We start from the raw sequence: 17,101 nt of genomic DNA on the forward strand, positions 1-17,101 counted from the left end.
TATATTAATTATCACACAACTGTCATCATATTTCATTTTATCTTATTTTGAGATTACAAGTATTTATAATTCAAATAAATATTAAATTTTCTGAAAGTATGGAGTCATCATTCTAAAATGATCATAATACATAATATTCCTGTTTGTCAACAGTACTATCACCTATTAATTTATAAATCTTCAGTGTCACTGAAGAATATTGCTAGAATAAGAGTTTTGAAGTAGTTTCTTTTTGCCATATAATTGTTATAACTTGTCCAGAAGATCAACAAATGCAAAAAATGAAAATAAAATAAAATTCTTCTCAGTGAGTATCATAAATTTATAGAATTGTTAATACAGACATATTCATAAATAGTACATGTATCTATATTATACAATTCTTTAGCAATTATCCAATTTAGGTAGAGTATTGAGGATATTTTGTATGCTGGTACTCTAGCAATTGAACAACAGGTTGTATATAAAACATTAATTTTTGTAATAAAGTTCGCTTCTGGATATGAAGCTACTTTTAATTAACTTTCATGGTACATTCTGGTATTTCTCCGTTTTTAACAAATTCATTAAATTGTATTTTCTAAATAATAAAAGTTATTATTATATTTATTATAATACTTTATTTTCATGTTAGAATCTAAATACAATGCACAAAGTTTTTTTTAAACAAAAATTCAGATTCAGTGAAGGCTTTATCATCAATGGCATATTATATACTTTCAATTTATTTACTTCTACAACTTTATTTATGCCTAGATGAAAGAAAAATTAATAAGTGATGTACAAGAATCTCTTGATTAGTGCGCAAAAAAATTTGAGACCATCCCTTAATATATGCAGTACCAAATTTGATTCGTGCGCTCCAACAAGTAAGAATTTTTTTACAAACCCTCTGAAGTGTTGGCAACTAAATCTTGGGAATTGTATTCTACATTATTAGAGGACAGAAATAAATTTATTCATTTATTTGTTTTTTAATTCTGTTAATTTTGTGACTTTTGTCATCAAAATATTATATTTTAGATTTGTTTGCATTTTATTTATTATTAAATCTAGTGCGATTGCCAACTACTTAATGTGTAATAGGCATTACATTGTTGTATGTATTATTTGATTTGATTTATTTAAATCAAATAAAAGCTTGGGCGACACAATATTTCTTTGAAGAATGGTTCAATATTCATTTTGTCCCACAGTTGAGAAATACTGCAAGGAAAATAATTTAAACTTTAACGTTTTTTTTATTTTAGATAATGCCCTAGGCATCTCACTACACTTAATGATTAAATAGTAATTGTAAAAATTATAATATTTCTACCACCAAATATGACCGCTTTACTACAACCAGTGATTCAAGAAGTTATTTCTACATTCCAAGCACATTATACATGAAGAACTTTTGCCCAAGAAGTTCAACTTACAACTGGAGATAATACAATCACTCTAGAATAATTTTTGAAAAAAATTGAAATTAAACTAGTATTTAAAAACATTCACAAGTTTTGGGAAGAAGTAATGGCCAATTGAATGAGATCAGTCAGGCAGAATATTCTGCATGAATGACCAGTGATTTTGATGGTTTCAATATTACAGTTAGAGATGTTATTGATGAAATTGCTACATTAGGAAGAGACCTTGAATTTGAAGAAGTAAATTTGCAAAATGTTAGAGAATTATTGGAAATGCATTCAAAAGAACTAAGTAACAACGATCTACTTGAAATTGAGCATCAATAAGCACATGAGCAAAAAGGAAGCAGAAGAAACAGAACTCACACACAAAGAAATTTCAGTCAAAAAACTTGAGGAATTGTTCAAACAATTGAAGAAGCATAAGATCTCATTTTAGAGATTGATCCAAATGAAGAGAAAATATGAATGTTCACCAAGGACTAGATAAAAAAATTGACTTAACACAAAATCATGGAGGAGAGGAAGAAAGCAACCACTATTCAATTGAAGCTAAAAAGGTTTTCTTAGAATAAATTTTTAAGTTTTTTGATAAAATTTTAAGTTTTATTAGATAAAATAAATATATAATTGTGTAAAAAAACAATTTATGCAATTTTGTAAAAAATAATTTTTTTTGTGTGAAAAATAAATTTCAATTCTTACTATAAATTTTTAAATACCTATATATACATATTTCTCAGTGATTGAAAGTGTACTTTAAATCGTGTAATATTATTATTAAAACATTACTTATTTCTTAAGTTTTGAAAGAAAAAAGATACAAGGTTGTAATTTTAATATTTTCTAGGATTCATTATATGTATTTCTATTGGCTACGTATTTCTATATGGTTTTGTATAGTGAGGATTTATTAACTACACTAATCAAAGGATTCCTGTACTCAAGTTAATCACATTATTCACATATGATTTTCTGGGATAGGTCTCTCTTTAGTTAGATATAGTAATGTTCTGAAAAATCAGACTGCAAGAGATTACATCTTGAACTTGATTCATCAGTATTAACACGGAAAATATTATATGGAAGTCTGCTGAATTACTGAATTCCCAAGCATAAATATTTCTCTTATTTTTGCATATGATGAGGCATCAGCATTATACCTACATACAGCTCAAAAGATGCTTAATCCTGTCTTTGAAATTGCAGAACTAACTTTGTAATTGAATTGATCAAATTCTATGCTAGGATCCTGGTGAGACCACAAAAATGTTTACATTTGGTGTACTTCATTCTATAAAAAGAGGTAAAAATACATTGTATATTTTTATTATTGTTGTAGTTATAATCTTTACATAGACCATCTAACAAATCACACAAATTTTTGCTTTTATAAAGCAGGTTATCCCCTCATTTTTAATACTTGGCAAATTTCTAAGTCCATAAACATCAAACACAGTTCATTAATGACAAACCAAGTAATTCTATCATGTTAAAAGAATAAAGTAAAAGTGATTGTAAAAATTACTGGCTTCTTGTTGCTTTCACACTCTGCCTAACCAAAAATCCATACTACTTATTTATGTAAATTTATTAATAATCAATTTGAGTTGAAACTGTATGATAAGAAAAACATAATGTAAAGAACATATAATATGAAACTGTTAAAAGGACTGGGCTGCTATTTTCTAACTAACATGTTATGTAGTCTAAAATAACACAGATGTAGCAAAAAATTTGTCAGCCAGGAATCATGCTAGTGATAATTATAAATTACTAAATAACATTTAGCTCAAAACTTTTGACAGCAAATTGTAATGTACTTTATAAAGTCAAATAATAGAAAGTTTTGTGTTACAACATTAAAACCTGAACCTATTTGGATATCTTTCCTAAATTATGAAAACGAGGAAAAATACAGTTTATGTACTTCATTCCTACAGCAACCTTGAAAAGTTTATTTGGTCCTTTGGAAAAGTTTATTTTTTTAATCTTAAAAAAATTAAAATCAAACTTAGATCACTAGAGTTAGATATTTATGTAGTCTGTTTTCCAACATTTCATTTTTTATTCTATTTTTTAATACTGTCATGTTTTTTTTTAAAATTCAACTATAGCGTGCAATAATATAAAGTAATTCAATTTAATAAGATGAATGATAAACTTAACTTACCAATTGACCTAAAATATGATCAGGAACATTTCTGGAACTATTACAAAGAGCTCTTGCTGACGAATGTGAAAATACAACAGGAGCTTTAGTTACACTTAATGCTGCTTTCATAGTTTTCTCTGATACATGCGATAAGTCTACCAACATTCCAAGTCGATTCATCTCTTTCACGACTATCTGCCAACATTGTTTATATATCATGGACCAAAAGAAAAATTTAATCCGCTGTAAATTTCATTTTTTGAATATTAATAATTCACCATTTTATTTTTTTAATAGTACTCACATTACTTTGATAACATTTTTATTGTTATGAGGATAACTCAACTCGACTTAGCTCAATATACCAGCACTTCTTGGCATGTCTGAGGATTGACTTCTAACAAATCTTAGATGAAAAATGTAATCGCAAAATGAAAAAAAAGTCTGATCAAAAATCAGAAATTTAAAAAAGTGAGTATTTTAAATTTGAAATTATACTTCTTTACAACAAGTTCCATGATTAATTAATTATTGTCTAATTTTAAAACTATTGACAATGGTTAAAATAATAAATATTTTACTAGAATTTGGACCTTTCAATATCATGGAACAACCGTAATAATTATCATACCTATCTAGCAACACTTTTTTCACGTCTCTTGCAAGGAGATGCAAATGTAAAATTTCTGTAGCTTAATTATATAAATCTAGTTTTAAATTTATTATCAACATGATAAAATTTACTAACACTTTTTCAAAATATTAGCAATCATCAATGATTCATTTTTAAATTATGTTGAAATTATTTTTTAGATACTTTTCAATTAATTATACAAAAAATGCATATTAATGCTAACTTCTTCAATTCAACTGCTGGTGAGAGAGTTGTATGGTGACGTCTTTATTGGAAAGTGCTTATGAGGTAGAATAACAACCTTACAATATCTAAAGTACGTAATAAGCACACTAAAATATAAAGAAAACTCACTAAATTTTACAACTTATTCATAATACTTTTATTCACCCCACATCGCACAAACATATAGTACTGCTACACTTGCTACACCATCTAATACTACACTAACAACTCAATGAAGTAAATTCAAGATCAGCGGTTTAGTTGTCACACATTAATCAATAAGCTTACAAAATCATCAACATTTTCACAAAAGAAAATTACTGTGTTATAAAATATATAAAATCATCCAGCATACAAAAAAAAAACACCCCAAATATTAGTTTACACAGTGGATGCAAAAGAAACATTTACAGTCTTTGTAGGCATTTTTAAAAATGTGAGTCACATTTTTAAATCACTTCACTGAAACATGTACATTCAAATATACTAAAATAATACATGTTAATTTTACACAAAGCTTATAAATATTTATGCCTAAACAATATGATATTTTACATAAAAAATTTGAAAAGAAAACAGTATAGTAAATGAATACATCTAACAAGTATTATAATTGACAATGTGCTAGAGGTGTTTCTTAATTACTTAAAGGCAGGCATTAAAAGCATTGCTAATTCAAACTGAAGGATTAACATAGCTCTGAAAACATCATCTGGAAAACAATTTCTATATAAATTGAATGTATATTTTAATCATTTTTAATTTGCTCAATCTAAGATTGTACATTTATAATAATATAAAGAATGGTAGTGTGTAAAGAATAGTAGGATTACTGTTTATAAAATTGTAATACACATAAAACAAAAATACCTCATTCATATTGATTAAAAAAGATTGATTGGATTAACAATTTTCACTAAAAAGTGTCACGTTAAGAAATATCAAAACACTTTTGAAATTGATGTATATAATCATCTTTGTGATATTTAATTAACTATATCCAATATCAATGAAGCTGAAGCACTGATAGACTATTGAGCTTAACAATACTGACACGTATGGAGGAACATACCCTTGTTTTTTTTGCCCAAAGTAGGCATATTCCTTAAAGGGCAATTTTTTGGAGGGATAAAAAACATTATTATAAACTGCCATTAAATCTATAGAACAAGGTGACTGCAAAGTTAGCACATCTCCACAAAATCCCCAATGGTTACGAAGAAATCATTGAATTGTTTAGTAATCATCAATTGATTTATTTTGCTAGCAAAGAAAGCATTCTTCTTGGTCATCTTTAGTCTTTCAAGAATGAAGTAAGTTTCCATACGTACTCAAATTCTATTAAATAATAACTGTTTACTATTAAATAACTAAATTGACTCAGTAAGTTTTTGTACAAAATCTATGTGGTTGTAAATATTTACTTTAATCTAATATGGTCTCTATTATTGGGTGACATTGTTATTAACAATAAATTTTCCAATTTTCTCAGTAGAATTGTTTGATTTTATTTAACTCGTACATAAAGTACATAACTCGTACAGCAAGTTTCTCTTTTTAAACAATTATTCTTTCCCTACTTAGAGTAAACACACTTAAGAGTAAATAAAAAACGTTTTTCTTAAAAAAATAAATTTCTTAAAAAAGGGAAATTTTTTGTATAGTACAAAAAAGGAAGTGGGAGGCTGAACACAAAAATTGTGTTTGACCACAGGCATATAGCAACAGCCTCATTTGTTGCATTATCAGTACCTATCATCAAGTTATTTTAGCATCAAGTATCAAATAGTTCTATTTTTTTTATTATTTTTTTTGTAACCTCCGGGACCATCATTAGGTATTACTTCAGAGGATGAGATGAATGACAATAGTGTGTGAAAATGCCACGCCAGGACCAACAGATGAAAATGAAAGGCCGAGACACTACCACTCGCACCACGGAGGCCATGAAATAGTTCTAGTTACTCCTTTTCAATCAAAGAAAAAGTGGTTGTAATTGTTACAAAGTTGAGTGAACGAATAATTTACATTACATAAATTGCAATTATATTTTCTCTATTTAATGTATGGTCCCTGATTAAATAAACACTTTAACTAACAAAAGATGAAAACTTTAACAGCTCTTAAAGCCTAAGCTGTTTAAGTAGATGAGTTTAGGAGAATTTATTTTAGAAGATTTTATTCTTTAAAATTCTTTGGTTAACTTTTATCTTTATCAGGGGCATACGCGAGAGGGGTTACCGGGTTTAAACCGCCTCCCCCTTGAAGGACTAAGACTTTTTAATATTAGGCCTATATAAAATAAACATACTATAAATTTACACATATATATTTGAGTTTAAAAATCCATCGTATTCTTTCCTCTGATTTCTCACTGTCAGAGTAACAGAATCTATCGATATAAGATCCAGTCCGCCGCCTACCTTCTTCAATAATAAAAACCCGCACAGTACAACAGTCAATGTGGAACACAATAGCCGTCATTCAGCATTCTGAGAAGGCGGCAGTGCTCTCATTGGCGCGGTGGGTGTCAAAGCATATACACTCGTCGTCTACTGAAAGAGAAGAACCATCAAAGCCGTGCTGCTTATTAAGAAGGTACGATAATAATACCGACCTTGTAATAAAATAAGGACACCATATAAACCATGTAAGACACCATATAAATTTACTTATGAAACATATTGTCGGGACAGCTCTGCAGTGGCAGCAGTGCATATATGAAATACTATACATTGTCGAGTGGTAGTCAGGCGTTAGTCTGAGTTCAGATTATGTTGAGGAAAGTTTGTTTAACGTTTCGTGTATTTTGCAGTTGATATTTTTAAATAGAAACTTCACATTATCGTTCCGTGTTCTTTAATTGTAAAAAAGCGCCCTCAAAGTTCAATTTTTTAGCAAAACATCATGTGCCGGTAGTGATTCTTGTAACGTTAGTGAAAATTTCACACTGCCAAATATTTATTCGCTGCCGCAACGTGACTATACTGTCGCAAACGTTCTTCCCGAAACTAGTTTCACACCCTCCTGTGAAAACTCGGCTGGTATTGAATGTACATCGACATCACTCAATAATGTTGATGTGCCTGCTGAATCATTTAGAAGTGAAAAGTGTATTGTTCTGTTTCCGGAAGCTTCAACATCTTCAAGTTCTAGTGAAGCAAACGCTTATGATATTGGTGTTTACTTAGAAAAAGACTTGTCTAATTAAAAAAAAACTGAATTTCTTGAACAATATCTGGGAACCAAATCCAGGTTTTGTTTTTCCAACAAAAGGAAAGAGAAATCTGCGATTTCAGTTTAAATGGCTTTACCGCTGGAAGTGGATTGCATATTCCGAATTTAAGGGAGGGAGTTTTTGTAAATTTTTTGCACTTTTTACTCCAAGAAATGGTGTTTGAGTTGGCAAGCAACTCTTAGGTCAACTTTGTAGTCAGAAATCTGAGTACTGGAAGGATGCCGTCGAGGGACTTTCAGAACATGAGAATTATCTTTATCACAAAGAAAGTTTGGAGGTAGCCGGTACTTTGACCGAAATTTCGTGTGGGAAGAAAAAGGGTATAGATGTGGTGATAGATACTGCAACAACTCAAAAGGTACTGAAGAACAGGAAAAAACGTATTCCTATTATTGAGAGTATTTTGTTTTGCAGGAAACAATGTTTCGCTCTGCGAGGCTACGGGGATTGGGGACTATTACAGGACGAGGTCGACCAAGAACCAGAAGAAAATGATGGCAATTTCAGCGCACTTCTTTGCTTAGTAAAACTGAAACTGTATTAAAAAAATATGTTGACTTGTAGTGTTGGAAATGCGCATTACACCAGTCCTAGAATACAGAATGAAGTAACTGAAGTGTGCAACGACCTGATTGTTAGAAATCTCGTGAAAGAACTTAATACCATCACTTGCTTCTCTATTCTCGCCAATGAGATGTTAGACATATCAGGCTTAGAGCAATTATCACTCTATGTTCTTTATGTTGATAGAGGAAATTTCACTTGAAGGAAAAGTTTCAACAATTCGTACGATTGTGATCAAGGATATTATGGAGCTATGTCCATGTCAGGAAAAGTAAACGGAGTCGAGGCACATGTAAAAGAAATAATTTGTACGTCCACTGCTCAGTACACAGCCACAACTTCCAATGCTTGTGAAGTAACTGCCATTAGAAAATGTATGGGTACAATATCGTGTCTGTACGTATTTCTTAATACCCCTAAAAGGCAACATGTATTAAAATCGGCGATAAGTGAAATGGAAACTACGACTTCATGACGTGAATAACTCGTTCAACTTTGCGCAACACGTTGATTGGAAAAGTCCGTGGCCGCTGTGGTGGAATTATAGGACCCTATTATTGCAACCCTTCAAAGGATATCAGAATGGAACGACAAAGACTCGTTCTCACAAGAAAATTCACTTTTGTGTGCTTTTACTGACTGTCAATTTGTGATATCGCTGTTTTGTATTCAGTCTCCCATTGTGTAAATTCCTGCAGAATTCAGCTATTGATCTCGTGGAAGCAGTGAACCTTGCTGAACATATTAACAGTGAAATGAAATGTATACGCAAAAATGTTGAAGAATTTTCTAAAATTTTCATTTGTGCTTCTAAAGTTAGTTTGGGGGGTCCTCCATTCAAATCCCTTGCATGACAGTGCGAGCAAAAAACCGTGTAAACTTGGACTTGGACTTGGCGTCACTAATCAGTGATGCCAGAACATTATTTCCGTATCTCTACTTTTATTCCATTTCTGGATACCTTCATGTCCCAACTAGATTCGCATTTCTTGAAACACTAGGAAATATTGAAAGGTTTTTAGTGCCTTTTTCCTATGAACCCAGACCTTTTGCTCCTGCCATCTCAAGTTTATGCTTTCACTTTGCTCACAGAATTCTACGACAGTTACATAAGAAGCAGTTGCCAGGATGCCCTGAATAATGAATTAAAGTTGTGGTATAGAAAAATTGCATGTCTTGAGAAGGGAGACTAACTGAAAATGGCCTCAGATGGGTTAACTCTCTGCAGTCCCAACATAATGCCAAATATATTCACTTTGTTAGAAATATTAGCTGCACGCCATGTGTGAATACAGATGCAGTACCAATACTCACGTATGTGTTAGGTATAATAAAAAATAGTGAAGCAGAGTTAGACGAGTTGAACAGACTCACTAGAAAAATATTCTACCAAGAAAAGTCCCACCACATCCACTCGTCAAAAGAAAGATTCACACTCCTGAAAAAGGAAGGTGGAAGAGGAGTACTCGATATTAAAAATCTATGCTACAGCCAGAACGAAAACTTAAGGGATTACTTCCATGGCAAGCAGCACCCCTTCTATTAGGCCATCGTAGTGGCAGACCAAAACTAAACACCATTAAACCTAGCCGACAGGACTAACAGCATAGAACACACGAAAGAGAGCAATGCAGATAAAATTCTAGATTGGGGAAGAAAAGAGCTGCATGGAAGATATCGGCACCGTCTAGAGCAGGAAGGAGTCGACAAAGCAGCTTCGAGTAATTGACTAGTGCAAGGAAAGTTACATTCTGAGACGGAGGGGTTTATATGTAGCATACAGGATCAAGTAGTAGCATCAAGAAATTATAAGAGAGTAATTCTTAAAGAAAATATCAACAACAAGTATAGGCTGTGTATACAACACAATGAAACAATAGGCCATATACTCACTGGCTGTCTGATTCTAACTCCAATGGAGTACACCAGGAGGCACAACAACATGGCAAAAATTGTACACATGGAAATCTACAATAGATGCAAGTTAGAGTTTCAAAAAGGACCCTACTATACTTATCAGCCAGCCTCCTTTTTGGAGAACAACGCAAAAATTTTCTGGAACGAGGGAATTGTAACAGCAAAACCCATCAACCGTAATAAGCCGGATATAATAGTAGATGATAAAATGGAAAAAGTAAACTTAATAGATGTAGTCATCCCATCAAGTAACAGCATCAACACTAAACACAATGAGAAGCTGCAGAAATATACAGATCTTGCTTTTGAAATTAAAGAAATGTGGAATCAAAAAGAAGTTTATATAATCCGAATAATTATATCTGCGGAAGTAATAATACCGTCTACTTTGCACAACAGTCTTGAAAAACTGAAGATCCAGTGGAAGACCCACGCGCTAATGCAAAGGAGCGTGATAATTGACACCTGCCATGTTGTCCGGAAGGCACTTAGTCAACAATAGCAAGGTACTATCTTGTTGGTATAAATTACTCCGAGTTTAAGGAATGTCACCGGCAAAAGTGAAAGTGTGGGATAATAATAAAATAACACAAAAAATTTAAAATACCGATGTCAATTGTAAACAGTTTTAATAATGACCCCTTTTAACAAAATTCTCCATATGCCACTGATCTTAATTATAATATTTTGAGAAAAACATTACAATGAAAATAATCTGTTTAATACTTTCTAGTCACTTCTTCATAATAGACAAGTGACTGGAAATCACATCCAGTCACTTGGAGGGGTCTGAAATGAAAATGTTTTTTTCATAAATTCTTTCCTTCAAAAAAAAGTGCTCAAATCCTACAGAAACTGACCAGTATAAAATTAACAGGATAAATAAATTAATAGGAATTGGTTGTGTAATGCATTTATACAGGCATAGAGATAATTTATTTAAATTTTCTGTTGTACTATGTTTATTCAACTTAATACTAAATTTTGTATACACATTAATAACAATAACCTCACTTTTCCAAAATTTGTTAGTCCTCCATGTTCAGGTTTCTTGCCTGGACCATCGACTGTAGAAGAATCTGCCCTAAAAAAATAACATAATTTGTAAACTTGAACTGTTAGAATCAGTCATAGTGAAAATAGAAATAGAATCATTATGCTTTTTTAACCAATTGTGTAATTAACAGGTTGAATGAGAAGTTAATACTGTTGGATATTAATATTTGTAAAAATAAACTACAAGATGTTCTGCAGCGCTGAAGTTTAGAACTAATTCAATTTAAGTTTTTTTTTAATTGAATTTCAAATACCTTATATCTGTTGTTTTTTTATTTATTTTCTGAAAATGGATTTGGTATCATAGTTTTTTGCTTAAATCTTTTTTTCCTAATGTGTATGTTGTAGTCTGTTTACTAGTGAACATTAAGCAACCTACCCTGGCTCAGTGACACAGGGATGATATGTAAAACATGTAAATGAAGTGCAGTCTTGTACAGACTCAGGCTGATCATTCCTGAGATGTGTGTGGATAATTAAATTCCAACCATCAAGGTACACTGTTATTCACTGTCTACTATAAAAATTCATACAAGAGCAACCAAATTTTATTATGATTTGAATTTATGAACTATAAAAATGTATGAACGTTCATAATTTATAGACAATTAAACTTTCTTGAACTATAATTTATTTCTTATTGAAAAGCTTAAAATACTGACTATAACATTTTGTTATATATATATATATATATATATATATATTGCTTAAAAGGTTTTGGAATAAATGACATCAAAAGTTATCAGATAAGACAAAAGAATGCATCCATTACAATTTAGATGTTTTCATAAAAAAATGCAATATCTCAGCAGTAGAATTCTCAAATTGAAGAAAGTATATAAACTATATGAATGAAATTCATATAGTTTTAAGCAATTTAAATAAAACTTTCAAATTAGAGTATATTCTTTTGAAGATAATTAACAAAGAAAGTTTTTTAAAATTATAAATTCAAAATTTTTATCATATTTTAGCTTCAAATTTTAAATCTGATGTTTTAGAGAATGATGTATTAAATGGAAATGTATTTAAAGTTTTCCTTTTTTAATTATATTATTGTGCTACACAATATTCAAATCTGTCTAAAACAAGTATAGTTTTGTATTCAACTTATTATTGATGGAATTTAAACAAGGATTTGTATATCTTGTTTCTAAATTATTTTTCTTTGACCATAAATTATTTAATATCCTTTTTCTACTGCTAATAATCTGTAAAGAAAAGTGACAAATAAATTTACCATTGTGTGTTACATGTAGAAGTAAGAGTTAAGTAACGAACACCAAGGCTGTACAGTATTCTTAAAACAGATAAGCTATTCGCTAATGAATGACCACCTTCAACTCCAATCAAACTGCACATTTGGCCTTTTGAATGCGCTTCATAAATATCTGGAAATAAACATATTATAAAATTTAGAAAAATAATCCATTCTACTCCAACAAATATTTTTTATATTCATTAATAAATTTAAATTATAATTAAAATTAGGTTTTTTTTTAAAAAAATTCACTTTCTGAACATATTTTGTTTCTGAATTATTTGGCAGCTGTTTTTTATTTGAATATGTTCTGATACTTCATCATAAAACCTATTTAAAATATGAATCATTTAACTTGCTTTCTTTTTATATGAAACATTTAGTTCCAATAAGTGGAACACTATAAATTTATCTTTCAGACAAATACTTTACAGAAATATTTATTTAAATTTCTAAATAGATTAAAAATATAAATATGAACAGGACAGATATGATAAACTGACAAACCATTTACTCTATAAGGTTAAATTTAGTAATAAATTATTTTACTGGGCTATTCATATTTTTCATATGATAGCAAACACTAATTTGAATTAATATTATGATTTCCATAGTATTGCTAGTACTTAAAAATAACTTTTAATTTAATGATGGGCTGAATGTATCCTTTAAAAGAAAGGTATATTAAACATTAGTAAATTAAAATATTGTAACAGGACAGGTATAGTGGACCTGAGTAATGGATTCCTGCCAATTAAGAAGAAAGTTGTAGGAAATATAATAAAGGGTGGAATCCAGAAAGGGGCTAAAAGAAACCCTTTTAGTAAAGGTAACAGGTCTATTTAACAATGAAAATTTGTAATACTGCCTACTGACACAGCAAAGGAAATAACTGTGAAAGAACTTTATACATTGTGCCTTATACTTTATCTATTGTGCTATTTTTTGTTAATACAAAACTAGTGGTTTATAATGTTAAGATACTAGTGCAACAGTCATGCTAATGTCTTTTGTCAATGGGACTGAATTCTGATTTTCATTATTTATCTACCTGTGAATAAATCCTGACGATTACTTTAAATTCTGTTCTGTATGTAATCACTATTTTATTATTATTATTATTAACATTTATTATTACCATTATTATTATTATTTTTGCTGTTTTTTTTTGGGGGGGGGGGACATGTGGGCATTGACTTCTGCGATCATTAGCACTTGTCACATTCTTAAAAAAGATTTGAATCAGATTATCAAAGATTTTATGTAAGGGTGTAAAGGGCCATTACATTTTATTTAAATACACAAAATTATCAACACAGAACATTAATCACAAACACTGAGGACACTTACAGGATGTAAAGGGCCCTGATATTAAAAAGAAAACAATAAATAAAACACAAAACAAAATAAAAAGAATGTTTTTACAATACCATCATTATTCATATCCAGAATCCATATGCAGAGAGTCCATATACATAGAACTCTTTTCCTTACCTTCTTTATTAAGCATTCCTGAGGCAACTGGAAATACCGTTAAGCAGCACATAAGTCACTCCAGGATGTCGTGGCAGTTCACTCCTCCCTTTAAATTGTCCCGAAGGACTTAACCCATTGGAGTACTCCCTGTGTCATTGGAGCAATTCAAACACCTGTTCAGGATAGCCAAAAACCCTTTGCTGAGGAGACTACCCTTTGTGGTCCTGGCTCCTGGCATGCCGTGCACATACCGTTTGCCCTGCTCCCTCAGTCTACCTAAAAATCTACGTTTTGCAGTGGTATTCAGTTGCCTGATCATGTTATAATGAATTTCATCTGGACCAGCAGCTGTATTGCTGGCTTTCTCCGTGTTTTCACAAGTTTTTCTATTTTAAAAGATACATTATATGAATAATTTATATCAATTCTGAAATTTAGTAGATCCTCAAGTTCTGTTTTATGCATTTTAAAATATTCATTGTAGTTAGCTATCCTGCTGGCTTCTTCAAAATGATTGGCTGATAGTTGTGCAATTTCGTTTGGAGTATACATCATCTTCATACTGAAGGTAAGTTGTGGGAGCAAAGCTTGCATGTCCACAAATAGCCCTCACTTTCTTCCAAACACCTGATGCAGTTGTGTTTCTGCCAAAGGATGACATGTATTGCTGTCAGGATCGTTTTATAGAATCTATCATAAGTGTTTTTGAAAACTCCCTGTATTTTTTAAAGGCAATTACAATCAGTGTTGGATATTTCTTAAAGCGTTATATACTTTTTTCTTTCTTTTAACAGCTTCACTGAATTTTCTAAAAAATCGTTCCAATTTTTCTGAAACATTTTTCTAAATTGTTCCACCACGGAATGTGTTGCTAATTGAGTTTTCCAGATGTTTTGGGAATATATCTTGATGCTGAATCAAGTGTAGCATTCTTATAGCGTCGATATTGGCTTTGATAACTCCAGTTGTTTCAGGGAATATCGTCCTAGCTGTGAAGCTCATCCAATCTGTCGTATCAAACAGCCATCGTTTGAAGATGGGATATATCTTTTTTGTAACGTCAGTTACAATTTACACCGGAAAATGATCACTTCCATGAAGATCCTCTAAAACATGGAAAGTGAATCTCGGTGCTATCGATCTACTTAAGTGCTAGATCTATACAGAACGTCGATCCATCTCTGGCATTGAAAAAAGTTCCTGAACCATCATTTAAGATAATGAAATCAGAAGTCAATAAAAACCTTTACAATTCTCTTCCACAGGGATCGATCCGACCCTCAAAGAGAATTATGTGAATTAAAGTCACCCACCAGTAGTATGGGTGGAGGAAACTGAGGAATTAATCGTGTTATGTCATCCTCCTTCCAATCAAAATTTGTCAAGTATATGCTGCAGATAGTAATCTGAAGCTGACGTTTCATTCTGATTGCGACCGCTTGTAAATTTGTGTTTAGATCAACAGCTTTGGTGGTATTTCTAGTCGATGTTAATATGGCTACTCCAATTCTAACTCTTGTATTTGGCGGTTGATCTCGCTGAAATTATTTTATCTTCTTAACTGGAAACATTAATTTCGGCAGAAATGTGTTTCTTGCAGGCATATACTAATTGGGTCTACATCATGTATCATGCGTTGGAGTTCATGGATGTTTGACAAACATCCACTGATGTTCCACTGAATTATAGACTTGCTAATTTTTTAAATTATTTAATCTCTTGGTTTCGCCTTTCAGCCATCCTTCTTTCCTCTTCTTTTCCATTTTACGAACAGCTTAGTGTTCGTTAAGAAGATCTTTGCTTGTATAGCTTCTAGCATCCAAATCAGAGACCATTGAAACCGAAGATGATGATGGACATGGATCGGCGCTTGGTTTAGACAGCAGTTGTGAGGCGGGAACCTGACAGACCCCCAACACAGGAGTTGTATAAGTCACCGCCTCAGGTAGGGGGGAAACAGGCCCCCCTGTATGGTTTATTGTGGACTCTCTAGTTGAGAAGCCACCTCGGTTGTAGGAGGCTTGGGAGCCTCCATAGAAGACTGTGAAGCAGTGACTCTCCTTGTACCATCATCCAATACATCATGCAAACTCACTTTTGTCTTTGGTTTAGTAGCTGTCTTCTTGTGGTCAGATTCACTTTTATTCATAGTCGACTTAGCCTCTGGAGGCTTTACTTTTATTAAAGGCTTTTTAAATTCCTTGTGAGTGAGAGCATTCATTCTATTATCTATTATTCTCTCAATCATGGTACCCAACATGGGGGCAAGTTTGCCGAGAAGCTGGACTGTATCAACAGCAGTCGGAGGAGGAACTGCAGCCGCAGCTTGAGCATAAGTTGTTGTTTCTCTAGGCTTGCGTGCGCTTACAGTCTTCTTTGCTATAAAGCAGCTGACCTTTTGCAGGGGTTTGACTTCCTGCACAGCTACTTCGTCTTTGTAAGTAGGACCACACCACACCACATATGCATATTTGTGGCCTTTCTTACGGAACAGCGATGAGGCCAAAATGTTGACACTTGAAACCTCATGAGTTACGGCACAATAGCCTGTACATCCAGATGGTGTATTCCTGCCCGCACTTTCTCTGGCAGGCATGGTTTATTGAAAGTAAGCACATGAGATGCAGATGGAAAAACTTTGTCGTTCCTCCTCATGTTCAGCCTTCGGTATTCAAAAACTCCCTGAGGTGTCAACTCTTCTACAATCTACTGCTCTGTACAATTGAGAAGATCCCGACCAACCATAACACCCTTTTAGGTATTGAGGGTGCTGTGTGGATTAACTCATACAGCAAACTCACCTATCTTCTTCAGCCCAAGGATCTTCAGCGACTGGTTGTCATTCGTCGTCTCTATATGAAGTCCGTTGTATGTTTTATGGATTTCCTTTACAGGGCCTCAAGCGCAATTGTTTATCTCTTGAGCGTTAAGGAAAGGACTTAAAAATTGCCATCCTCCTCTACTAACGACCAGATATTTTGGTTTACCAAAGATATTCTTAAACAGAGCTCTTTGTATGCTCTTTACTGCCTTCTCCATCCTTCCAGCCTTAGTATTCTTTCTCCTTTTTGCGTCAAGCGATGTGGTTGGTTCCAAACAAGGGTGTTTGTGTGAACCCTTTGTCACGTTGGATGATTGTTCAATTTGCATGCTTTTCATTCCCTTC

The 17,101-nt window shown here is 32.1% G+C and overlaps 1 protein-coding gene across 1 annotated transcript in view; it reads right to left on the reverse strand.

Moving 5' to 3' along the window:
• LOC142320027 (dipeptidase 1-like) overlaps positions 1 to 17,101 on the reverse strand; it is a 633,229-nt gene that overhangs the window by 14,765 nt on the left and 601,363 nt on the right. Inside the window, exons 7-9 of the mRNA XM_075357707.1 lie at positions 12,439 to 12,589; positions 11,157 to 11,226; positions 3,583 to 3,759 (exon numbers count right to left, since the gene is read on the reverse strand). Coding sequence (XP_075213822.1) covers positions 3,583 to 3,759; positions 11,157 to 11,226; positions 12,439 to 12,589 — 398 coding nt within the window. The remainder of the gene's footprint in view (positions 1 to 3,582; positions 3,760 to 11,156; positions 11,227 to 12,438; positions 12,590 to 17,101) is intronic.

The sequence above is a fragment of the Lycorma delicatula genome, chromosome 2 (genome assembly GCF_047948215.1).
Source record: "Lycorma delicatula isolate Av1 chromosome 2, ASM4794821v1, whole genome shotgun sequence".
Taxonomy (NCBI): domain Eukaryota; kingdom Metazoa; phylum Arthropoda; class Insecta; order Hemiptera; family Fulgoridae; genus Lycorma; species Lycorma delicatula.